The following is a 25,143-nucleotide window of genomic DNA, read 5'->3' on the forward strand; positions in this document are numbered from 1 at the left end:
CCCCCAGGGTTCAAGCAATTCTCCTGCCTCAGCCTGCTGTGTAGCTGAGATTTCAGGCATGTGCCACCATGTCCAGCTAATTTTTGTATTTTTAGTAGAGACAGGGTTTTGCCATGTCGGCCAGGCTGTTCTCCCAACTCCTGACTCAGCCTCCCAAAGTGCTGGGATTACAGGCGTAAGCCACCGCACCAGGCCAGGAGCTTTAAATTCCTAAAAAAATTTTTAAGAAGTCTAGCTTTTGAAAAGAAAGTTACAAAAACTACATAATAGTGGAGTGTGACAGAAATCTATTCTGCCATCGACTTTATTTAATAGGAGTTTTAGAAATGGGTTGTAAAAAATGGCATACCAGAAAGTAAGATCCTCAGGCTTACAAATATTCCACATGCACTCACCCTCACTGTAATGCTTAAAAGCAATTCAAAGCATGGGACAACTGCTAAGGGATTTTTCAGTTTTGAAATGGTGAGAAATTCTAATTCTTCATGGGATCAGTAACAAAACAATGACACATACTCTTAGTTACAAGAAAATGCAGAGGTAGAACATTTTAACATGATATACTCACAATGGGGAAAGGATCCTCTACAGACGGCTTTGTTTAAAATGGTTACAAGAAACATATGGCAGTTTTTAAAATCAGACTCCATTTTCTCTATAGATTCCATTCTAGGAATAAAAGTAAATTTCAATTAAGTGAGGGCATTGGGGGTTTATATGTAGGCTTCAAGATTATCTGTGGAGTAATTTCAAATGTGTTTTGGTTTAATGATTTAAAATCCTAAATCTAAAGATTATAAAATAAAACACATAGTGTCCTACCCTACTTTAAAATAAAAAATGTTAAAGTGTTTCAAAGGAAGGTTCATTAGGATATAAAGCTGTGCTGTGCTGTTTCCAGATAGTATCTAGTTCTGGAACTAGGAGGACCAAAGACACTCCCTTTTCCTTTAAACAGTTCTGTTTTTATTGTTTACAAGCATACGTTCTCTTTGTAATAAAGAATACATTAAGGATATAATAAACCTTAAAATTTGAAATTATTATTAAAAAGCCTTTTTTTTTTGAGATGGAGTCTTGCTCTGTCGCCCATGTTGAAGTGCAGTGGCACAATCCACCTCCTGAGTTCAAGCAATTCTCCTGCCTTAGCCTCCTGAGTAGCTGGAATTACAGATGCCCACTACCACGCCTGGCTAATTTTTGTATTTTTAGTAGAGACGGGGTTTCGCCATGTTGGTCAGTCTGGTCTCGAACTCCTGACCTCAATTGATCTGCCCTCCTTGGCCTCCCAAAGTGCTGGGATTACAGTTGTGAGTCACAGAGTCCGGCCCAGCTGCCTTTTTTTTTTTTTTTTTTTTGAGACAGAGTTTCACTCTTGTTGCCCAGGCTGGAGTGCAATGTAGTGATCTTGGCTCACGACACCACAACCTCCGCCTTCCTTGGTTTAAGTGATTCTCTTGCCTTAGCCTCCCGAGTAGCTGGGATTACAGGCATGCACCACCATGCCTGGCTAATTTTGTATTTTTAGGAAAGACGGAGTTTTTCCATGTTGGTCAGGCTGGTCTCGAACTCCTGACCTCAGGAGATCTGCCTATCTTGGCCTCCCACAGTGCTGGGATTACAGGCGTGAGCCGCCACTGCGCCCAGCCTTTCTTTTTTTTTTAAGAGAAATATCAAACACATGTAAGAGAGAACTTCGTAAGGGGCTTCCATGGCCCACTGCCCAGCCATGGCGGGTGCCACCCAGGTGCCAAGCTTACACCGCCACAGCTCCACCACAGTATTCGGAAATAAACTGGAGACATCAGAGCACTGCAGTCATGAATATTTCATAAGTATAAATGTATACTTTAAAGATAAAGATTCCTTTCAAAACACAGCCACAACACCATTTGAGTCAGCAATATAAAGCAAGTAAGACTTCTATTTCCATCCCTGCAAGGATGGCTTCATCTACTATCTTAGTTTCTAGATTCAGAGTACAGCCAAGAGGAGATTTTCAATTATATTAGCACTCAAATGAACTCTTACCTCCTTACTGACACGGAGTAAGTACAGGCTATCATTGTAACAAACCAGTCAACCAAACATGTGCTTTTCTTTCATGGTAGTAATAGCAGAACTACTGTGGCACTGACTTCACAAACAGGACAGGTAACAAAATACTGAGCTGTACAGTGGGGTTCACAGTAGAGGATGGCAGTGCTGGAGGGAACTGCTCCTGCATCCACTGTCCCTTGATTCAGTGCACTTGCCTATGTGATGTGTGTGAATAACGAACACTCAAAATACAGTATCTTTCAGAGCTTATCCAAAATACAACTTTGGAGAACAGTCTAGCATGATGTCCAGAATTCGGTTTAAAATAATTCAGCAAGTGTGACGGGGGAGGTGGGCACAGACATGACAGAGCTGTCCTCACTGGCACAGCCGAAGCAGGTGCCAGCACGGCGTTCACAACTGTCCTTGCCACTTCTGTTTGAAGGTGTCCACGATAAACATTAACAAAACCTACACAATATAACATGAGTGTAATCTAAAAATGTTTGCCTGTTCAGTTAGAAGACCTCAGAGTTTTAAAAATGTTTTACTTCTTACAAAAGACTTGCACTTCTTTTTTTTTAAACTCTGGGTCTTGCTTTGTTGCCCAGGCTGGTCTTGAACTCCTGGGGTCAAGCAATCCTCCTCTCTCAGCCTCCTGAGAGGCTGGGAAGACGCTGTCCCTAAAAAAAGGGAAGCTGAAGCTGAAATGGTTAGAGCGCAGATGCTTCAGAAGTCACATACTTACCGCCAAGCGCCCAGGCCTGCCTGCCAACCATCTGCAAACATGAGGGCCAAGTTCAACACCTTCATGATAGCTTCTTTCACAAAGCTGACCTGGAGACCAAAGTCGCAGAACACAAACTGTGTAACTAGGTTTGGACACTGATACCAGCACTTTCACCTATTTTAAATGAACCACAGAAAAAGCTCCTCACCACCGAGACTGCCTTCTATGTATATGGAAGGGTATACTAGGCTCTGAACCATGCCCACTTGGGAACAGGCACATGCATTCACTGAATGGAACATACAGGCGGTATTAGCAGTAGAGCCAAACCAACAGAACAAACTGTTAAGACCTTTTCCTGGGATGCCCATTTAAATTCACCAATGAAACTAGGATAAAGAATTCCAATGGTTTTAACATGACGGAATTCTGTCTATTCATGTGAAGTGGACATACTGTTAACTGCAGACATGATTTTCCAACTGAATCCAAGAGTAACGCAGAGTGAGTGCTGACTATCAAACACGGTTCTCATGTTGCTCTTAGATACAATTTCTGTGAACAGGGCACTCCTCCTTGTTTTTTTTTGAGACAAGGTCTTGCTCTGTTACCCAAGCTGGAGTGCAGAGTGCAGTGGTGTGATCACAGTTCACTGCAGCTTCAAACTACTGGCCTCAAACGATGCTCCCGCCTCAGCCTCGCAAGTAGCTGGGCCTCCAGGTGTACACCACCATGTCTGCTCATCTTTTTAATTTTTTGTAAAGACAGAGTCTTCCTATGTTGCCCAGGCTGGTCTTGAACTCTTGACCTCATAAGATCTGCCTGCCTCAGTTTCCCAAAGTGCTGGGATTATAGGCATGAGCCACTGTGGCTGGCCTGGGGCATTTGTTTGTAACCTCATTTGATCTGGTTCTTCCTCAAAGACTATTCTACAGGATAGAAGCTTAATCACCATAAAATTCCAAAGCAGGCAGACAGCGCCACTCGCCCAGCAGGGGCCACAACTGCAAGAGACATCTCATGTACCTTTTCTCTCAGCAGACACCGGTCATGGATGGTTGACAGATACCTATAGTGAATTTTAATCAACTGATCTAAATCCTTGGCTTCCTCGACTTGATGTTGAAACTCCAGCCCTGTACTGTGGAGAATCTTGGAAGAGAAAGATAAAAAGCTTAATCAGCAGCCTTGAGGACTTGTGTGCTGCACACAAATCTTCTTTACTAAGCTCTTCTACTCCTCTCAAATTCTTCCTTCAATAATCACAATCTAGAAAGTTCCGTAAAGTACCATCTGCAAAGGCTGGCTGGATACGCTGGCGTTCTGATCCAGAGGATGGTGGGGGTTAGTCCTGTAGGACACCCACTTGCACAGTGAATGAGTGAACGCCAAAGTCTGGACTAACAGATTCCCTGGCAGGAAGGGGCAAGTACATTAAACTGTATATAAGACACACTGATAAAAAAAAAAAAAATCAAGTAAATGTGTTACTTGTACACAAATAATTACAGTGAATTTATTTCTTAAGTTCCTTTCCTCATACACTGATCTTTCTCTACAATGAGTATAAGCATACTTCAAATAAAAAACAAACTAAGAAAAAACTTAAACTCTTATCATTTACTCTTAACAATTAGGCGCTTAATGAAGGCCAACCTTGTGAAGGTCAGTAATGCAGTCAGGGGAAACATGGAGCCCCTCTGCCACAGCCTTCCTGTCCAAAACACAGGCTTCAGTGGCTCACTTCACCAAAGCAAGGTGGGTTTCAGAACTCACAGACCAGGTATAAACAGGTCTAAACAACAATTCAAACCCCAAATGCATACTGTCCTCTAATAACACCGCTCTTGTTCCAATTTCTGAACCCTTCTTTCAAACTTCCTCTAGAACTGGCTATTAGATGTACCAGAAAAAGTTTCATTTACTTTGTAGTGAGTTACCTCTTGTTTTTAAGAAAAAAGTCTATAACCTGGCTGCATCTTCCTCCCAAACACCACAGTGGATTTTGGCTGTTATTAAACATTGGAGCCATTTTCTAGGGACAGCTGTCATCACTATTGAACACTAAAGGACTACATGGCCCGTTCTGAAGGCAATTCCAGAAGAGGGGCTGTGGCTGTGCCTGTCCCCAGCTGTGCCTGTCCCCAGGGGCTGCTGGACAGGAGGGACAGCGGTCTCTGGATACACATATTCCGGTATAATTACAAAAACATTCCTCCCACTGCCATGTTATTTTATGATCAAATTTGCTACATGTCCCGTTTTCACAGTCTGTAGGCATTTTGTATTTATAAACACATTATGAGTAATTCTCTATGAACAACTGTATAGGTAAGGCGATAGAACTGAAGCAGATGGGAGAGGCACAAACCCTGGTCATGATGTAGTTGTGCAAGCTGTTCACGAAATGCATGAGCTTCACTCTTAAGAGGAACATGCGATGAATCTGCTGTCTTACTGGTTCTTTTTGTGGTCCGAACTGAGCAACTGTGTCTTGTTCACGTACAAGGCCTTCTTGAAGACGTGGTTTTTCCGCAGTACTAACCAGTTCTATAAAAGATTGGAAGAACAAAGTGGACAGAAAGAGCATCAACTCAAGCCCCACTGCACCACGATGCCTGTTTTTGGCAGAAACTCGGAGGGATGTGGCCCTGGCACCACAGAAAGCACTGGCAGGGGTGGCAGGAACCGAACCTCGGTGCCTCTGGAAGGTGCAGTGGGAAAAGTTCCCTGTATCACTTTTCCTAATCAAGTTGTTGTATTTCAGATCAACTGTACATACAACTTCCTGATCTTTCTTTCAGGTATTTAACATCCGTAAACCCACTGCTAGAATACGCACCATTTTGGCATTTCTATACACATAAAAAATGATTGACAACCACCAACCTCTTTTTTTTCTTTTTTCCAGATCTCCATATGCTTCCCTTCCCCACCAACCTCTTTTATTAAGGGCTAAAATTAAATTAAATTACAATTTATCTGCTGAAAACAAATCTTACCACCAAAAAGTAAAACATCCAGACTATATTTTGCCCACTTTATTTGCAGTAAGAGAAGAAACACTTGATTATAAATTTTTTGACATTCCAAACTTATAACAATGTCCACGGGCCATGGGACCTATTAAACAAAAACACAATTAGAACAGAAATAACCAATTACTTGCATGTTTTAATTTCAGTAGAAAACACTGTTCATACAAAGAATATAAGCATATACCTTGTAGCTGAGGGTCAGACCATCTAAGATATGAACAGGCAGTTTCTTCTTAGCTGTGTCAACATTTTCAAAAGATATAGACAGACTAAAGAAAGAAATTTCAGTTTTAGTTTGTGAAAGCACTATGTCACACAAAAATGCTCTTTTAAAATAATTAGCATTTACATAATATTCCCCAAAAGATACTGCATTTCATAAAAGAAATGCAAACATTCCAACAAATGTATCTTTTCTAACATATATTCCTGAGCTGAAATTTGGATTTAGAAATAACAGAGAGGGGATAGCTTTTACATAATGAGTTTAGTTGTAGAAGGGACACAACAATGGCAGTAATCAGAAAAAAGATGAAGCTGAGGAAGACAGTAAACTTCAGGCAATGGCTGGGAAGATGAGGCCTCTGCTGAGGTTGGGGGTGGGCAGGGGAGGACGAGCAGAACAGCTCGAGGGAGCCGGGCATGCGGTGAGAGTATTGCTTTGAGAGCCCATCCGCTTCTACACCAGAGGTGTTGTGCAGTGCTTCATCCGCGAGTTCCTGAGACAGGTTTGAATGTGACTCATAGGGGAAAGCAAGCATCTAACATGGACGTGAAAATGTCCAAGTGCCAGGTACTATTATGTATCCTTAGCTCATTTAATCCTCAAAATAGTCTCATCAGTGGTTCCTGAGAAATGATGTCCTCTTCCACAGTCACAGAGGTACTAAGAGGGGATGCCTGGATGCATATGAAGGTTTAAAGTGGGGAGTGAACTTCCAATCCAGAGATGTCAAAGGGCAGTGTGATTATGAACTGGGTGATCATGACACAGGCACTAGTCAGAATTTTTAGCTTTTGGCCAGGCGCGGTGGCTCACACCTGTAATCCCAGCACTTTGTGAGGCCGAGGCAGGTGGATCACGAGGTCGGATCGAGACCATCCTAGCTAACACAGTGAAACTCCATCTGTAGTAAAAATACAAAAAATTAGCCAGGCATGGTGGCAGGAGCCAGTAGTCCCAGCTACTCAAGAGGCTGAGGCAGGAGAATGGCCTGAACCCTGGAGGCGAAGCTTGCAGTGAGCCGAGATCGCACCACTGCACTCCAGCCTGGGCGACAAAGCGAGACTCCATCTCAAAAAAAAGAATTTTTAGCTCTTAATGGCCTGGTATGTATGCATTCACTCAGTGCTTAGCAGGCATCTACCAAATATCAATACTAAGTTAGCTGCTGCACTAAGCAGGCAATAGAAAGCCAATCTCTCTTCCCTCCAGGGACTCCCAGCCCAGTGTAGCACATGAAGATGTAGGAGTGAGCAGACCTCTGCCGGGCCCAAGAATTGGAGAGTATGTCACAGGGAGGTGGGAGGACAGCACATGCAGACACCAGAAATATTCTGAAATCCCTGAAATGCAAAGTGAGATAGGAGAGAGAACGTGGTGTGTATGTGTGCAGGACATGAGGCTGGGAAAACGGAGCCAGACAGTAAATAGCTTTCTCCCTTCTGAGACAAAGCTTAGTCCATTTGTTAGGAGGCACCCACGGGGAGCACACGCATGAGTGGTGGAAGTCACTGCTGGTGGTCTGAGGTCACTCTGGTGAGGGTCAAGTCTGTTTTGGTGGAAGGGAGTGAGGCTGAGAGTGACAGAGGCCATCGGGGAGGTCTGAGCCAGTTCTGCGATGTCAGGGGCATTCTCTAGGAGGCAGGACTGATAAACCTCACATGTGGGAGCTGAGAGAGAGGAAGCACTGGCTCCAGCCATGTGAAGGAGGCCATCAGACCCTGACAGGCTGTATGGTAGCAACTTTGTCCTTTTTTTGGAGGGACGAGGTCCCACTATGTTGCCCAGACTGGTTGCAAACTCCTGAGCTCTAGCAATCCTCCCAACTCGGCCTCCCAAAGTGCTAGGATTACTGGCATGAGCCACTGCACCTGGCCATATGGTGGCATCTCAACGTCTTTTCTTGTTTAGTGGGAGACTCACTTAGCTAGCCTCTGCCTCAATTTTCTTTTTTTTAAAATGGAGTCTCATTCTTGTCGCCCAGGCTGAAGTGCAGTGGCATCTTGGTTCATTGCAACCTCTGCCTCCCAGGTTCAAGCGATTCTCCTGCGTCAGCCTCCCAAGTAGCCAGGATTCCAGGTGCCTGCCACCATGCTTTTTGTATTTTTAGTAGAGATGGAGTTTCACCATGTTGGCTAGGCTGGTCTGGAACTCCTGACCTCAGGTGATCCACCGCCTCTGCCTCCCAAAGTGCTGGGATTACAGGTATGAGCCACCGTGGCTGGCCTCCATTTTCTAATAAGTAAAATAATATTAGTAAAACTCATAGGAATAGTCTGAGGATAAAATAATCTGTGTAATTCATAGAAGACTTATTGGCACATAGTTCATGTTATACTAATTTAAATAAAGGTGGCTTCCATATTTTACCGTGAACTATCTTCAGGATAACGCTGTCCTACTGCTTCTTGGAGTTGGACATTAAGAAAAGACACATTCTGCCACGTTTCCTTTTCTCTTATTTTATCAAAAATGGATGTGTAGAAGTCATACATGGTATCTCCTCCTTCCATTAAGAAAAAATTTCTCATGGCTTGCAAGTATTCTACCAACCTGCACGGAGAGAAAACGAGTGACACAAAGATCTCTGGTGTTCATAAGACAGGATTCCGGATCAACACCAGGTTTTGTACCCTGTTTTTAGTGAAACAAGTTTACATTCTACATTTACTAAAATTAGAAATATTAACACCTATTACACTTGTTCCAATAATAAAAACAGCATAGGTTTTCATCATCACAAAGGTTATCTTCTATAACTAAATGATAGAAAATTGGGCAGTCACAAAAATGTTAACCAAAAAAATCCAAATCCCATCATTTATGGTGAATTTCCATCAATATTTAATTTTTGGAATGTTTCTTTCCTGTCTTTTCTACGCGTTAAGAAAACCTAGTTCCTACCATATTACATATCCTGCTTTTAAATTGCCATAATTTTTATGAACTTTACAAAGTTCATATGTGGGTATGTATACACCATATTTATGGATACGCCATAGTTTCAAGAACTAGTCATCTATCACTAAGTAATTCAGTCTTTTTCATTCTGATATCAAACTTTGTAATTTTTGTAAAAACTTTTTCTGTATTTGTTTTGGGAAAGATTCTCAGAAACACAGAATTAAGTTTCACAACATAGTTAAGAAAATATTGATGGTCAATTGATTTATCTTAAAAAATTGTTTACTGCATATCCATTTCCTACTCTAATAAAAACTGAATTGAAATAGATTTTAAAATAATCTCAACTGTTCAAGTATAATCAACTATTTACTACTTCCAAAATTAAATTACTCTTTTACCTGAAATCTTTTTTTAGAGTTTGCATGAGATTTCCACAGCAATCTAGATACTGCTTGTCAATATGAGGATAGAGGCAGGATCTCAGCGTTAACTCAAAAGTCTGGCATGTCACAGATTCCGATGATCTATCCACACATACATCACCACCAGCAAACTTCTCGTGAAAGTCACTCTGCTCCAAATACATCCTTCAAGATAAAAATGTGTCTTCTTTTTATGAGCTGCTGTCAACAGAATTCTCTTAAAACCCTAAAGTCCCATTTTTACCTTTAGTCTTGAAGTCGCCAACTACTACAAAAAGAGAAAAATCTTTCTCCCAAAAATATCCTTTGAGTGAACCAGTCTCTTGAAGTTGCCACTGCCTTAGGCTCAGGTACTAGAGCTGGTCTTCCTAGCGATGAGGGCTGGACATAGCAAATGCTGGCCGTCAGACAACCCGGAACTATGTGGGTATTAATGACTTACTCTAATGGACTAAGTGCAGAAAAGCAGCTTAAGCCCAGGACATACTATACGCCAATGGGGACCCTGACTCAATGGGTGTCGAGGGCCCACTCATAGCCCAGAGTTTCAGCATATTCTGGGTAAATGATGACACTTCCAGGGACCCGAGGACACAGACAAAAGTGGTACCACATGGTGGCAGGGTCAAGTCTGCAGACTTCCACAAACAACATGGAATCCAAACTATACACCTGAAACAGGCAGGCACAACATCTTGCATTCTGCTTGTTATAAAGGATAGGCAAGGCGCAGTGGCTCACACCTGTAATCCCAGCAATTTGGGAGGCCGAGGTGGGCAGATCACCTGAGGTCAGGAGTTTGAGATGAGCCTGGCCAACATGGCGAAACCCTGTCTCTACTAAAAATACAAAAATTGGCTGGACATGGTGGCACATGCCTATAGTCCCAGGTACTTGGGAGGCTGAGGTACGAGAATTGCTTAACCTGCGAGGCGAAGGTTGCAGTGAGCCAAGATCACGCCACTACACTCCAGCCTGGGTGACAGAGTGAGGCTCTGTCTCAAACGAAAAGAAAAACAAGAACAAACAAACAAAAAGAAAGGATAGCCTACAAGCGTTTTTGTTTTTAGGCCTGGAAAGCCCTACCTGCCAGAAATAAACAGTTAGCAAACATCGCACCAATTATGCCATTTCAATTCCTGATAACCTTGTGGGTGTGGATCACCTTGCAAAGTTAATGGCAAGCAGTGGATCATGAACATCATCCAGTTCAAGATGCCTTTCAGCAATGGACTGCATCTTCATTAGATTCTCCTTGGTTGCCTGTTGCTCGGTAAGAACCTGTGGAGTGGGATCTTCTCCATGTCGAAGACGGGACTGTACAGATTCCAGAAAGAGAGTGTATAAACTTTTTCTTTCTGCATCTAAAACATAAAGAAATACGTAAGGTGAACTATGTTCTGTTTAATCACATTAACATTAAGTAACAAAATATATATATATATATATATTTCGAGACAAGAGTTTCGCTCTTGTTGCCCAGGCTGGAGCGCAATGGTGTGACCCTGGCTCACTGCAACCTCCGCCTCCTGGGTTCAAGCAATTCTCCTGCCTCAGCTTCCCAAGAAGCTGGGATTACAGGCATGTGCCATCATGCCCAGCTAATTTTGCATTTTTTTTTTTTTTTTTAAGTTGAGACAGGGTTTCACCATGTTGGTAAGGCTGGTCTCAAACTCCTGACCTCAAGTGATCCGCCCACCTTGGCCTCCCAAAGCACTGGGATAATAGGTGTAAGCCACCGTGCCTGGCCCAAGAAATATTAAATAATATCATGTCTGGGTGCGGCGGCTCATGCCTGTAATCCCAGCACTTTAGGAGGCTGAGGTGGGTGGTTCACTTACGCTCAGGAGTTTGAGACCAGCCTGGGCAACACGGTGAAATCCCAGCTTTACAAAAAATTAGGTGAGTGCAGTGGCATGTGCCTGTGGTCCCAGCTACTTGGGAGGCTGAGGCACGAGAATCGCTTGAGCACTGGGAGGTGAAGGTTGCAATGAGCCAAGATCAAGTCATTGCAGTCCAGTCCAGTTTGGGCAATAGATGTGACACTTGGCCTCCAAAAAAAAAAAAAAATTTCCCTTTCTTCTACGAAGGTCTATCCCTGTTTCTTTACTTTTACAGTGTGGCAAAACTCAACATTTTTATATTCTCTGTTAAACAACTGCAGGCCGGGCGCGGTGGCTCAAGCCTGTAATCCCAGCACTGTGGGAGGCCGAGACGGGCAGATCACGAGGTCAGGAGATCGAGACCATCCTGGCTAACACTGTGAAACCCCGTCTCTACTAAAAATACAAAAAACTAGCCGGGCGAGGTGGCGGGCGCCTGTAGTCCCAGCTACTCCGGAGGCTGAGGCAGGAGAATGGCGTAAACCCGGGAGGCAGAGCTTGCAGTGAGCTGAGATCCGGCCACTGCACTCCAGCCCGGACGACAGAGCAAGACTTCGTCTCAAAAAAAAAAAAAAAACAAAAACAAAAAATAGCTGCAAAGTTCATACAATTACAACGTATAAGCTAATTTTTTTTTCTGAACAGAGTATAAGATCCTAATCAGAACACTTGAAAGTTCCTACGGTACCGCATAACACTACGGTAACACTGGTAAGAGTCACAGTCTCACTGGAAAAAACACTTCTGACAGTGGCCCTGGTAAGCTCATTATATAAGAAGGAAATACTTCACAAAGTGAAAATAAGTGTTGCATCTACTTATTTCAAGTAGATACAATAATATATTTAATATAACACTCAGATGACTGAGATGTATAAATAAGGTCACATCTTTATCTTCCAAGTTTTTTTTTTTTTTTGAAACAGAGGCTTGCTCTGTCGCCCAGGCTGGAGTGCAGTGGCGCGATCTCCACTCACTGCAAGCTCCACCTCCCAGGTTCACGCCATTCTCCTGCCTCAGCCTCCGGAGTAGCTGGGACCACAGCTGCCCGCCATCACGCCCGGCTAATTTTTGTATTTTTAGTAGAGACGGGGTTTCACCATGTTAGCCAGGATGGTCTTGATCTCCTGACCTCATGATCCGCCCATCTCGGCCTCCCAAAGTGCTGGGATTACAGGCGTGAGCCACCGCGCCCGGCCCTTCCAAGTCTTTTAAGTCAGTTGATAAAACTTTTTTTTTTTTTTGAGACCGAGTCTCACTCTGTCACCAGACTGGAGTGCAGTGGTGCGATCTTGGCTCACTCTCCGATGCCCTGGTTCAAGCGATTCTCCTGCCTCAGCCTCCTGAGTAGCAGGGAATTATAGGCATGCACCACCATGCCCAGCTAATTTCTGTATTTTTAGTAGAGATAGGGTTTCACCATGTTGGCCGGGATGGTCTCAATCTCCTGACCTTGAGATCTGTCTGCCTCAGCCTCCCAAAGTGCTGGGATTACAGGATAAAACTTTGAATATATTAAATTGTATCATTTTCTTGAAATTTATGATCGAGTTTGAACTGCTCATAAAGAAATTCTTATCAGCCACGGTTCATGGTCCTCAAGGACTAACGCTGCACTGCATTAAGAAATGCCAGAAGGGTTGGGCGTCGTGGCTCACACCTGTAATCCCAGCACTTTAAAAGGCAGGTGGATCACCTGAAATCAAAGTTTGAGACCAGCCTGGCCAACATGGTGAAACCCCATCTCTACTAAAAATACAAAAATTAGCTGGGCATGGTGGCTCATGCCTGTAGTCCCAGCTACTGGGGAAGCTGAGGCACAAGAAATCACTTGAACTTAGGAGGCAGAGGTTGCGGTGAGATCATGCCACTGCACTCCAGCCTGGGGAACAGAGTGAGACTTGGTCTCAAAAAAAATAATAAATAAAATAAAATAAAATGCCAGAGGGAGTGATGCTGGCAAGGCGGCTACCTGGAGACACCTGGTGCGCCTCCCCAACAGCAAGATAGGACCAAAGCAACGAATCAACAGTTAAGACCTGACTGGAGGCCAGGGCCGGTGGCTCACACCTGTAATCCCAACACTCTGGGAGGCCAAGGCGTGTGGGTCACGAGGTCAGGAGATCGAGACCATCCTGGCTAACACGGCGAAACCCCGTCTCTATTAAAAATACAAAAAAATTAGCCGGGTGTGGCAGCAGGCACCTGTAGTCCCAGCTGCTGGGGAGGCTGAGGCAGGAAAATGGCATGAACCCGGGAGGTGGAGCTTGCAGTGAGCCGCGATCGCACCACTGCACTACAGCCTGGGTGACAGAGCAAGACTCCGTCTCAAAAAAAAAAAAAGATCTGACTGGAATTGAAGGGCGAGTGCTGGAGTGCAGTGGGGGAGTGTGACAGTGCTGGTGACTGGAGGCCCAGGAGGGCAGTGTGGAGGCTTACAGCCTCTGCAGCCCCATCTTTCCTTCGCAGATCAGGCTGGTCTGGAGTTAAGAAGGACTTCCCATCGTTGGGTAAGGGTAAGCAGAAGAAACCCACCAGCCCCCACAAATACCTACAGCCCTTACTACAGGAGGATTCCACACTTCCCACGAGCTCTGAGCCCAGTTTGGAGGCTGCTGGCAATTCACGCAGCTGCCTTGCCCTGGGTTAGGGGCACAAGGTGTGCCTTCCCCACCCACCCCTTTGAGCTAAGCTGTTGCAGCACAGCACCATCTTAAGACCAGAGCTAGGGCTGGGCACGGTGGCTCACACCTGTAATCCCAGCACTCTGGGAGGCCGAGGCGGGTGGATCACAAGGTTAGGAGATTGAGACCATCCTGGCTAACACAGTGAAATCCCATCTCCACTAAAAAAATACAAAAAATTAGCTGGGCATGGTGGCGGGCACCTGTAGTCCCAGCTACTCGGGAGGCTGGGGCAGGAGAATGGCGTGAACCCAGGAAGCAGAGCTTGCAGTGAGCCGGGATTGTGCCACTGCACTCCAGCCTGGGCGAAAGCGCAAGACTCTGTCTCAAAAATAAATAAATAAATAAATAAAGACCAGAGCCATCTCTGGAGCACACCCTCCTCTGGGCCAGTAGCCACTGCACCTCTCCTGCACCCCAGCCACTAGGGCTCCATCCTCATTCCACCAAGGCCAAAGGGGTGGTTGAACACCACCACCCCAGCTATGTGGAGCCTGGGCCCAGGATCAGCTCTGATGCTCGTCCCGCACAGCAGGAAAACCAGCCCCTGCCACTGCACTTCCAGCCAGAGGAACAGTCTGGCAGCCCTGAGAGACCGAACCCACCGCTGAGCTGGCCGAATTGCTGTGCCATCTCTAGAGGGTGGGAACAGGCCCCTGAGCTTCCTACCAGCCGACATGCCTCCAGGTTGGTGGAGCAGTTACAGACCTGTGCTCAGGAACTGAGAAACAGCCCCCTAGCACCAACCCCTTGCAGACAGGCCCGGGGCCTACCCAGTGGCCCTGGGCCAGCATTCAGGGTCTGAGAAACAGTTTCAGAGGCTGCCCTGGCAGGCATGTACCTAGGCTTCTTGAGCAGCCTTGCGCTGCATCCATTGCTTAAGAAGCCCCAGAGGCAGCACCTGTGAGTCACGACCCCAGGTCAGCTGAGCAGCCACAGGCCTGCATACTAGGCCTGCAAACAGCCCTGTGGTCTGCCCTTGGTAGGCATGTTCTGAGCCAGCTGGCACCCATATACCAAACCTGAGAAAGAACCTTGAAGACCACCCCCAGTAAAGACACCCTCAGGCCAGCAGAGCAGCTTTCCACCCGCATGCTGGGCCTCAGAAGCAGCCTCCTGGGCTGCCACTGGCAGATACATACCTAGGGCTGTCAATAAGCCATGTGACCATGTCCCAGGACTGAAAAAGAACCCCTTGAACTGTCCAGGCAGACATGCACCCAGGCTACCAAGCAGGCCTGTACCCACGTCCCTGGGCCTGAGAAATAGGCCTCAAGTAATCCACCTGCCTTGGCCTCCAAAAGTACTGGGATTGGCCAGGCGTGGTGGCTCACGCCTGTAATCCCAACACTTTGGGAGGTCAAGGCGGGTGGATTGCTTGAGGTTACGAGTTCGAGACCAGGCTGACCAACGTGATAAAATCCCATCTCTACTAAAAATAGAAAAGTGAGTCAGGCATGGTGGCACATGCCTGTAATCCCATCTACTCAGGAGGCTGAGGCAAGAGAATCACTTGAACCCAGGAGGCAGAGCTTGCAGTGAGCTGAGAGCATGCCACTGCACTCCAGCCTGGGTAACAGAGCAAGACTCTGTCTCAAAAAAAAAAAAAGAAAGAAAAAAAGTGCTGGGATTACAGGCATGAGCCACCACGCCCGGCCAGTTGTGCCACTGTTGCCACAAACCCCCTCAGTGTAGGCCACTGAGGCACTTGCAAACATCACTAAAGTGGATTACAACTGAAGAAAGTACATAGAGACTACACTACTGCATTCATCCAGAACCAAGGCCAATGCATCCCACTGAACCCATCCCCAAGACCCATTCATATGAATAACTCTTTACAAAACATACTCCATAAAATTGGAAAAGGTGACTTTCCCACCAGATGTGTAGAAATAAATGTAGAAATACATCAAACATGAAAAAGCAAAGAAACATGACACCTCCCAAGAAAACCAGTAATTCTCCAGTAAGAGACTACAATGATATAGGAAATGCTGGAAAAATAATTCAGAATTAAAATCTTAAGGAGACTCAGTGAGATACAAGAGAGTACAAATAAACATTCAACAAAATCAGGAAAAGAATGATTTGAATGAGAAATTCAACAGAAACAAATGTTTAACACACAAGCAAATTTTATAGTGAAAGAATTCAATGAATGAGGCAGGGCATGGTGGTTCACGCCTGTAATCCCAGCACTTTGGGAGGCCAAGGCGGGTGGATCACCTGAGTTCAGGAGTTTGAGATCAACCCGGCCAACATGGTGAAACCCCATCTCTACTAAAACACAAAAAATTAGCCAGGTGTGGTGGCGGGTACCTGTAATCCCAGCTACTCAGGAGGCTGAGGCAGGAGAATCACTTGAGCCAGGGAGGCAGAGCTTGCAGTAGCCAGAATGCACCACTGCACTCCAGCCTGGGTGATGGGAGTAAAACCCTGCCTCAGAAAAAAAAAGGGGGGGCGGGGAACAAATGATCTCAACAGACATTTCTCCAAAGAAGTCATACAAATGGCCCAGAAATAGATGAAAAAATGCTTAGCATCACTAGTTATTAGGGAAAATGCAAATCAAAACCACAATGAGTTATCATTTCACCCAGTCAGGATGGCTATTTATCACAAAAACAAAAAATAACAAATGTTAGTGAGGATGTGGAGAAAAGGGAACTCTTACACAATGTTGGTGGGAATATAAACTAGTACAGACACTATGGAGAACAGTTTGGAGGTTCCTCAAAAAACTACAAATAGAACTAATATATGATATAGCAATCCCACTAGTGGGCATTTATCCAAAGGAAAGGAAATCAGGACATCAGAGAGACATCTGCAGCCCATGTTTACTGCAGCAGTATTCACACAGCCAACATACGGAACCAACCTAGCTGCCAAACAACAGACGAATGGGTAAAAAAACTGTGGTGCACACACATCTGCATATATATATATCTCAAAGATAAAAAAGAATGAATCTTGCTGTTTGCAGCAACACTGATGGAAATGGTGGACATTACGTTAAGTGAAACAAGCCAGGAACAGAAAGTTAAACACTGCATGTTCTCACTCATGTGGTAGCTAAAAAATGTTGACCTCATATTAGTAAAAAACAGAGCAGGATACCAGATGCTGGATTTTGTAGGGGGAAGGGAGGAAGAGGAAGATATTTGTTAAAGGACACACACAGCTAGCTGGAAGGAGTAGTTCCAGTGCTCTGTATCACTATGGGATGATGGTAGTTAATAATGTATTATAGAGTTGCACACAGCAAAGAGGAGGATACTGAATGTCCCCAACATAAAGAAGTAGTTAATGTTTGAGATGATGGAAATGCTAATTATCCTGATCTGATCACTGTATATGTATCAAAACATCACTATGTACCCCAAAAATATGTACAATTATCATGTCAATTTATAAAAATAAGAAAAGAAATGGCCGGGAATTACTTTTTAAAGTTCCAGTCCTAAGGAATCCGGAGTGAGGAAAATCCATATGGAACTTATCGTCACTGCCTTTTCAAACACAGCACTGAAAGTTTTCAATGAAGACAGTCTTTTAAAAAATCAAGAGCAGCATGATTATTAATTCAACCATGATGATAACTACCACTGACATAAGAGGATTCGATGACTTGCAAACTACAAAATAATTAGGTATCAGGATGACAAGAGCGAGTAGGGTCAGGTGTCCCAACACCGAGGGACACACAGGAAGACAGAACAGGTACCTCTGGCTCCTGCCTGGCAGGTGGTGCTCTCCGCACACCGCAGGTTCTTCAGCAGCTGCATCGACTTGCCAGCCATTATGATCTGCTTCAGGACAGGTTTGAGGAAGGACACCATGGTGTGCTGCCTGCTGGAGGGCCCCTGGTCACTGCCGGAACTCGCACTAGCATTATCACTCATTTTTTCTTCATTTTCTGTCTTTTCTGATACACTATATAGCGTGTAAGTTGCATACCAGAAGTCTCTGTGATTGACTGGAACATTTTTGTTTCTAAAGAGATTCAAAAGAATTTTATTTTTATTTTTTATTTTATTATTTTTTTTTTTTGAGTCTCGCTCTGTCACCCAGGCTGGAGTGCAGTGGCCGGATCTCAGCTCACTGCAAGCTCCGCCTCCCGGGTTCACGCCATTCTCCTGCCTCAGCCTCCCGAGTAGCTGGGACTACAGGCTCTCGCCACCTCGCCCGGCTAGTTTTTTGTATTTTTAGTAGAGACGGGGTTTCACCGTGTTAGCCAGGATGGTCTCGATCTCCTGACCTCGTGATCCGCCCGTCTCGGCCTCCCAAAGTGCTGGAATTACAGGCGTGAGCCACCGCGCCCGGCTCAAAAGAATTTTAAACTCTTATTTCTCTTCCTTAAAAACAGCATACTTGTTCTAGTTTGTTGTCCAGACATTACAAAATATAATATTAATTATTAGTAAATGGAAGCAATCTTTAGGCAAAATGGGGCAATTTTAATCTCAGCTCAGTTTAAAGAGAAAAGGGAATAAATACTTGGAATGGTATAAGTAAGATTTAAGTAAGCAGAAATAGTTTTTTGAATTGAAATTATTTAAAATATGACTAATTTGGTCCTCTTTAGAAGTAGAATAAAAGTTTACCCATTTACCATCTCCTGTGAAACTAATTTGCAGACTTCTCTACCATTTTCCCTACAAAGATTCTTAACTGGACTACTTTTAACAATAAAATGATGGTCAATCATCACTCTAGAAGAACAGTCAGAGTCCCACTTGTCACAAAAATCCTCACATGAGATTGACGAATCAGAACACAGTGACAGACAAGAGACTGAGTTGAAGGAAGGGTCAGTTCACTTATGTGAGCATTGCATACATATTGCTACCCTTCCAGAACACTAAGAACTTAAAATTATCCTTCCTGATGAGTTCAATGGATAGCTATCAATAGAAATCCTATATCTAAATATACCGCATAATTTAAAATTGGGTTAAAAGAGTACAAATAGCTCTACATTGTTTATATGATTCCATTCAGAAAAATCAATTAACTGAAGGGAAACTGTCATAAATGGATTAAGATTTTCCTTAATTGTTTTGTTAAATATTATACTAAGGTAAAAAATCAGTAGATAATTCAGAGAAATAAATGTATTAGAGGCATATTTTATAATTTTCTGTATCTCTTTACCTAATTTACAATGAAAATAGCTCAAACCATCTAATATCATCTAAACTCATTTTATGGGAAGCAGTGTTTACTAGCTTGCCATAAATATACTATCATCCAAAAATACAGTTTGCTTAAGAAAAGTTGTGGAGTGACAAAACTTGGACAAAGATATTTTTAATCAGCTGGTATCACTGACATCTTCCATAAAAGTGAAATACAACTTGCCTAGATGACGACAAGTTCTGTGATGTGAACTGTGCACCCTCAGTACCGTTTGAAACTAACGAAAGCATTCGATTTTCACAGGGAGGAAACTGGTGATGGCAGCCCCCAGTGATCCTGTGCTCTGCTGCAGCTCACCTCTGGATGATGAACTCCCTGGCGCCATCCCACAGGTGCCCATGCACGATCCACTCGTCCACCGTCTGCAGGTAAGGCCGTACCGTTTCCACCCAGAGAGAGAACAGCAGGGAGACCTGAGGCAGAGAGGTGCACGGTCAGCTCTCGGGGTTCCCTGGTCACTAGACTAAAAGGAGGTTTAAACATTTCTGAAATGCCTTTAAAAAAGTGATCGGATTTCTGCGTTTTTTGGGGGCACAAATAAATTAAAAATCCAAAAACATACACTATAAAATCCTTATGAAAAACTCACCTAAATGCCGGGCACGGTGGCTCATGCCTGTGATCCCAGCACTTCGGGAGGTAGAGGTGGCAGATCACCTGAGGTAAGAGATTGAGACCATCCTGGCCAACATGGTGAAACCCCCCCTCTATTAAAAATACAAAAATTAGCTGGGCATGGTGACGTGCGCCTGTAGTACTAGCTACTCAGGAGGCTGAGGCAGAAGAATCACTTGAATCTGGCTGGCGGAGGTTGCAGTGAGCCAAGATCCCGCCACTACACTCCAGCCTGGCGACAGAGTGCCACTCTGTCTCAAAAAAAAAAAAAAAAAAAAAGAAAAGAAAAGCTCACCTAAATATGGGATGATCATATTGTTTGTAGTGCAGACTGGGAAACTTGAGAGTGAAAATGACACAGAGGCAGCAGGTGTTATCCTGAGACAGCCCAGGCAAGCGAACAAAGTTTCCCTAGCGAAACCCTATTACTAGCAAAGCGTCCATTAAGATTGAGGAAACTGGCTGGGCATGGTGGCTCATGCCTGTAATGCCAGCACTTTGGGAGGGTGAGGCGGGCAGATCACAAGGTCAGGAGTTTGAGACCAGCCCGGCCAATATGGTGAAACACTGTCTCTATTAAAAAAAAATACAGCTGGGCGTGGTGGCTCATGCCTGTAATCCCAGCACTTTGGGAGGCCTAGGTGGGCAGATCAGGAGATCAGGAGTTCAAGACCAAGCCCGGCCAAAATGGTGAAACCCCGTCTCTATTAAAAATACAAAAATTAGATGGGCATGGTGGCAGGTGCCTGTAATCCCAGTTACTCAGGAGGCTGAGGCAGGAGAATAGTTTGAACCCAGAAGGCGGAGGTTGCAGTGAGCCAAGATTACGCCATTGCACTCCAGCCTGGGCGACAGGGCGAGACTCCATCTCAAACAAAAAACAAAAAAAACCCCAAAAACTAACTGGGCATGTTGATGTGCACCTGTAGTCCCAGCTACTCGGGGGGCTGAGGCAGAAGAATCGCTTGAACGCAGGAGGTGGAGGCTGCAGTGAGCCAAGATTGCACCATGGACTCCAGCCTGGGCAACAGTGAGACTCCGTCTCAAAACAAACAAAAAAAAAGAATGATGAAATTCCTTCCTTCCACTAGTTCTCAGAGTACAAAAATGGCAGTGCTGAGAGAAAATCAACCTCCTTTTTACTGAAATGCAGTATTGGCTGGACGCGTGGCTTACGCCTGTAGTCCCAGCACTTTGGGAGGCTTTATGTAACATAAAATTTATCATCTTAACTATGTATTTTTTGAAATTTTAACTTATTTTTAAAGACAGGGTCTCACTATGTTGCCCAGGCAAGTCTCAAACTCCTGGGCTCAAGCAATCCTCCCGCCTCGGCCTCCCAAAGTGTTGGGATTACAGGCGTGAGTCACCGTGCTTGACCCTCGCCATTTTTAAGTTTAGAGGTTTTAATTGTGACAAATCTCCAGAGCTTTTTCATGTTGTAAAACTGAAACTCTGTACCCATTAAACAACAGCTCCCCGTGCCCCAGCCCTTGGTAACCAGCACTCCACTTTGTTTCTGTGACTGTGTCTACTTCAGATATCTCACATAATGTTACATGTTAGTTTTTATGTAAGAAAGTGTTATTCTAAATATCTATACACATCAGGTAGGTATTTCTCACATCTTGTTTTGTCCTTGCCTCATCCTTTTGAGGATCTTGGCAAGTAGAGCTGAAAAGCCAGTTTCCTACAGCCTCAAATTTGGAAGCCAATTTAAAAACTCTGAACTGTCCAACGAGTCACCATTCGAGTATCATTTCACAAAGAACTACGATCAGCTGTCTACCACTCCTCTGCTGTGCAGAATGGAGTCACACACTTTAGGCAGAAGTCTCACATACGGTTTGCTCAGAGGCTTCTCCAACATTGTCATATTCAAGAATGGCCTTGTACAGGGTGTTGAGCAGGTGAGAGGCCCGGACAACATTTCGAGTATCAGGTGGAACTTCTGCTACTCCAGTACTAAACACTTTGTGCAGAACCTTGAGCTGAGCCAACCGAGGTGCCAACTTGTCCACCACTATTGCAAGAGTTATTGTAGCATCTGCAAATTTCAACAAATCAAACTCAATAGCAAGAAAAATACACGCATCTAAAACGTGACATAAATGCTGGCAAAACGCCAGGCCTATGGACGGGCAGGGCAAAATGGAGGATGGTGGATTTTGATCTCACATCACAAGGACCTAATTTCCCGAAGGAAGAACTCCTGCAAGTCACGGAGAAAAAGAAAACTCAGCAGAAAACTAACATACAAAGGAACTGAAAGTCCACAGAAAAGGAAAGATGACTGATTCTAGAACATACAAAAAGTCACTTGACCGTACTTTAAAAATTACGCTAGGTAAAACAAAACACCTCCAATGGGCTGATGTTACAGTGAGGGGTGAGGGAGGCTGTGCCTACAAAGGGCTGCACAAGCAAGCTCCTGCGAAGCGATGGCACTGCTGTGACCTTAACATGGAAGTGGCCATGTGGAGCTAGACAGGTGATAAAAAGACCCGGAACCATACACGAAGATACCACACCCACCCCTGCTCAAAGCAAGTTCCTGCAATGCTGTTGAAGCCGTGTCAGGTCTGCAGTTTGGCTAATGTGCTGTGCCAATGTCAGTTTCCTAGTTTTGATCATGTACTATCACTACATGAGGTTTTCCCACTGGGGAAAGCAAGGTCATGGGAACACAGGGCCTCTCTGTACCATTTTTTGTGGTAGTTCAAAATAAAAGTTAAGGGGAAAAAAGCTACACGGCTTGCTATTTTACAGCTGTCATACTGGTGAAGACCAAAACCTCTGATAACACACAGATGGCAAGAGTGTGAGGAAACACGTATTCATCTACATGGCTCACAAGAGTATAAATCTATTTACCTGCACCTCCCCATAAAGTGACAGAACTTAGGAAAATCACACATGACCCAGCAATTCCATTTGTAAGAACCTACCCCACATGGTGGGATGCGGTCTAATCCCAGCTAACACCTGTAATCCCAGCATTTTGGGAGGCCAAGGTGGGCAGATCACCTAAGGCCAGGAGTTAGAGGCCAGCCTGGTCAACATGGTGAAAGACTGTCTCTACTGAAAATACAAAAATCAGCTAGGGATGGTGGCAGGTACTTGTAATCACAGTTACTCGGGAGACTGAGGCGGGATAATCGCTTGAACCCAGGAGGCAGAGCTTGCAGTGAGCTGAGATCCCACCACTGCACTCCAGCTTGGGTGACAGAGGGAGACTTCATTTCAAAAAAAAAAAAAAGAACCTACCCTACAGATAACTCACTGCCTGTGTACGATACGGATATGTAGAAGTGATTATCACCGCAGCACTGCTAACAATAGCGAAAGCCTGGGAAGAACCTAAATCCATTAAGGGGACTGGGCTATGATACAACCATATGATGAAACACTCAATCTGTAAAAAGGAAAATAGAAGCTCTTCACATTTGTGTGGTATTATCCTTAAATTTTAAATCAGAAAAATTTGAAGAGAGCAGTGTAATGACTGCTAGGTATGCGTATATGTATATGCACTGCTTGTGTATGTTGAAACTCTTTCTGGAAGGATGCATAAGAAGCTGAGGACCTGGCTGTCTCTGGAGAGGAGAACTGACTGGCTGGAGTACTGGTGCAGGAAGAATAATCTAGATTCTTTACTCTAAATCCTCTGTAGATTTTTGATTTTTAGAGATACGAATGATTTAAAAATACAATTTTAAAAATGAAGCATTTCACGAGAACTACTTATATGCTAGGCAACTTTCAATCTTACATAATGAAAAATCTAAATGGCATTCAAATTATAAGTTATGTGTAGCACGAGTAAAGATGAAGAACATTTAATACCATTATTGATGATGCACTTCTCAATTTCTGCAAGTTCCTCTTTGAAACTAATGAAATATTTGTACAGGGCCCACATGAAAGCCTGATAGGTTCTAAAGGGAGCTTCAGTTGACTTCTTAGGAACAGACCCACTTCCAGGCAGCATGCTCTCGGAACTGTGTCCCATGACTTCATCAATGAACTCCTGGAGTCGAAACACAACCTGGCCATATGCTGCTATTTGTTCCAGCACAGATCGTAAACAGCTCTATAACAGAAGCAAACTGCAATTACTCAAAGGTGGTCTTCTGTAAACTTTCAAATTCATTTCCCTCTCGCTGTAAAATATTTCCTTTGCAACTGTTTTAAACAGTATGTTTAGTAGAACACAAAGTAATAAAATGATTAATATTTAGGTTTATACGCAAAGGAAAAAGAGCAATAATTTCAATAGACTAGAGAATTATGGCTTATATTTTTAAAAAACATACATAAGGTAAATATACTTAAAGCAAAAAAAAATCACAGTATATAACTTTCACAATACAGAATGACAGAATTAAAAGCACAAAATGCAAATTGAAATTAAATATGTCCAGCCAGGCGTGGTGGCTCACGCCTATAATCCCAGCACTTTTGGAGGCCGAGGCAGGCGGATCATGAGATCAGGAGTTCGAGACCAGCCTGGCCAACATAGTGAACTACCGTCTCTACTAAAAATGCCAAAAATTAGCCGGGCCTGGTGGCGGCACCTGTAGTCCCAGCTACTTGGGAGGCTGAGGCAGGAGAATGGCTTGAACCCGGGAGGCAGAGCTTGCAGTGAGCGGAGATCATGCCATTGCATTCCAGCCTGGGTGACAGAGCGAGACTCCGTCTCAAAAAAAAAAAAAAAAAGATGCACAACTCAATGTTTCTTTCTGGATATTAAATATTTAAAACTTTTTTTTCCATGTGAGGAAGCAAGAATGATTTCAATAGTAATTTTAATATTGTAAAATGTTCTAAAATTATCACAGTTTACATAAATCCTATTTCTTAAATTACCATAAATACAAATAACTTACATGTGTTAAATGAGTTACTATAATATTGTTTCTCACAGTTACCTTCCCATCTATCAACTGAAATATAAAGAGCTTTTTCACTCCTGAAAGTAACCTGAAATGAGACGAAAAAAAGACGAGTGTACTTTAAGTCTAGAAAAATATTCATGACACTATGCCCAGGGCATTTGTTTTTTTGACAGGGTCTCACTTTGTCACCCACCCAGGCTGGAGTGCAGCAGCATGATCACGGCTCACCGCAGCCACAAGCTCCCGGATTCCAGTGATTCTGCAGCCTCAGCCTCCCCAGTAGCTGGGACTACAGGTGCATGTCACCATGCCTGACTACTTTTTGCATTTTATGTAGAGATGGGGTTTTACCATGTTGCCCAGGCTGGTCTTGAACTCCTAAGCTCAAGTGATCCACCCACCTTGGCCTCCCACAGTGCTGGGACTACAGGTGTGAGCCACCATGCCCCACCTCAGGAAATTTTTATTAAATATTCAGAATTAGGGGACAAAAAGGTC

General features: G+C 44.0%; 1 protein-coding gene across 2 annotated transcripts in view; it reads right to left on the reverse strand.

Moving 5' to 3' along the window:
* The window catches only part of TUBGCP5 (tubulin, gamma complex associated protein 5), a 46,500-nt gene that overhangs the window by 5,226 nt on the left and 16,131 nt on the right, over window positions 1–25,143 (reverse strand). Inside the window, exons 9-22 of one of the 2 annotated variants that reach the window (XM_011942884.1) lie at window positions 24,637–24,730; window positions 23,594–23,840; window positions 21,592–21,794; window positions 19,430–19,545; window positions 17,658–17,926; window positions 10,526–10,724; window positions 9,337–9,525; window positions 8,402–8,584; window positions 5,993–6,077; window positions 5,773–5,893; window positions 5,142–5,320; window positions 3,797–3,922; window positions 2,789–2,877; window positions 569–669 (exon numbers count right to left, since the gene is read on the reverse strand). In XM_011942884.1, coding sequence (XP_011798274.1) covers window positions 569–669; window positions 2,789–2,877; window positions 3,797–3,922; window positions 5,142–5,320; window positions 5,773–5,893; window positions 5,993–6,077; window positions 8,402–8,584; window positions 9,337–9,525; window positions 10,526–10,724; window positions 17,658–17,926; window positions 19,430–19,545; window positions 21,592–21,794; window positions 23,594–23,840; window positions 24,637–24,730 — 2,201 coding nt within the window. Of the gene's footprint in view, window positions 1–273; window positions 670–2,788; window positions 2,878–3,796; window positions 3,923–5,141; window positions 5,321–5,772; window positions 5,894–5,992; window positions 6,078–8,401; window positions 8,585–9,336; window positions 9,526–10,525; window positions 10,725–17,657; window positions 17,927–19,429; window positions 19,546–21,591; window positions 21,795–23,593; window positions 23,841–24,636; window positions 24,731–25,143 lie in introns of those variants that run through there. The other variant, XM_011942883.1, reaches the window with a different exon arrangement.

Source organism: Colobus angolensis, unplaced genomic scaffold, assembly GCF_000951035.1.
Source record: "Colobus angolensis palliatus isolate OR3802 unplaced genomic scaffold, Cang.pa_1.0 Scaffold211, whole genome shotgun sequence".
Taxonomy (NCBI): Eukaryota; Metazoa; Chordata; class Mammalia; order Primates; family Cercopithecidae; genus Colobus; species Colobus angolensis.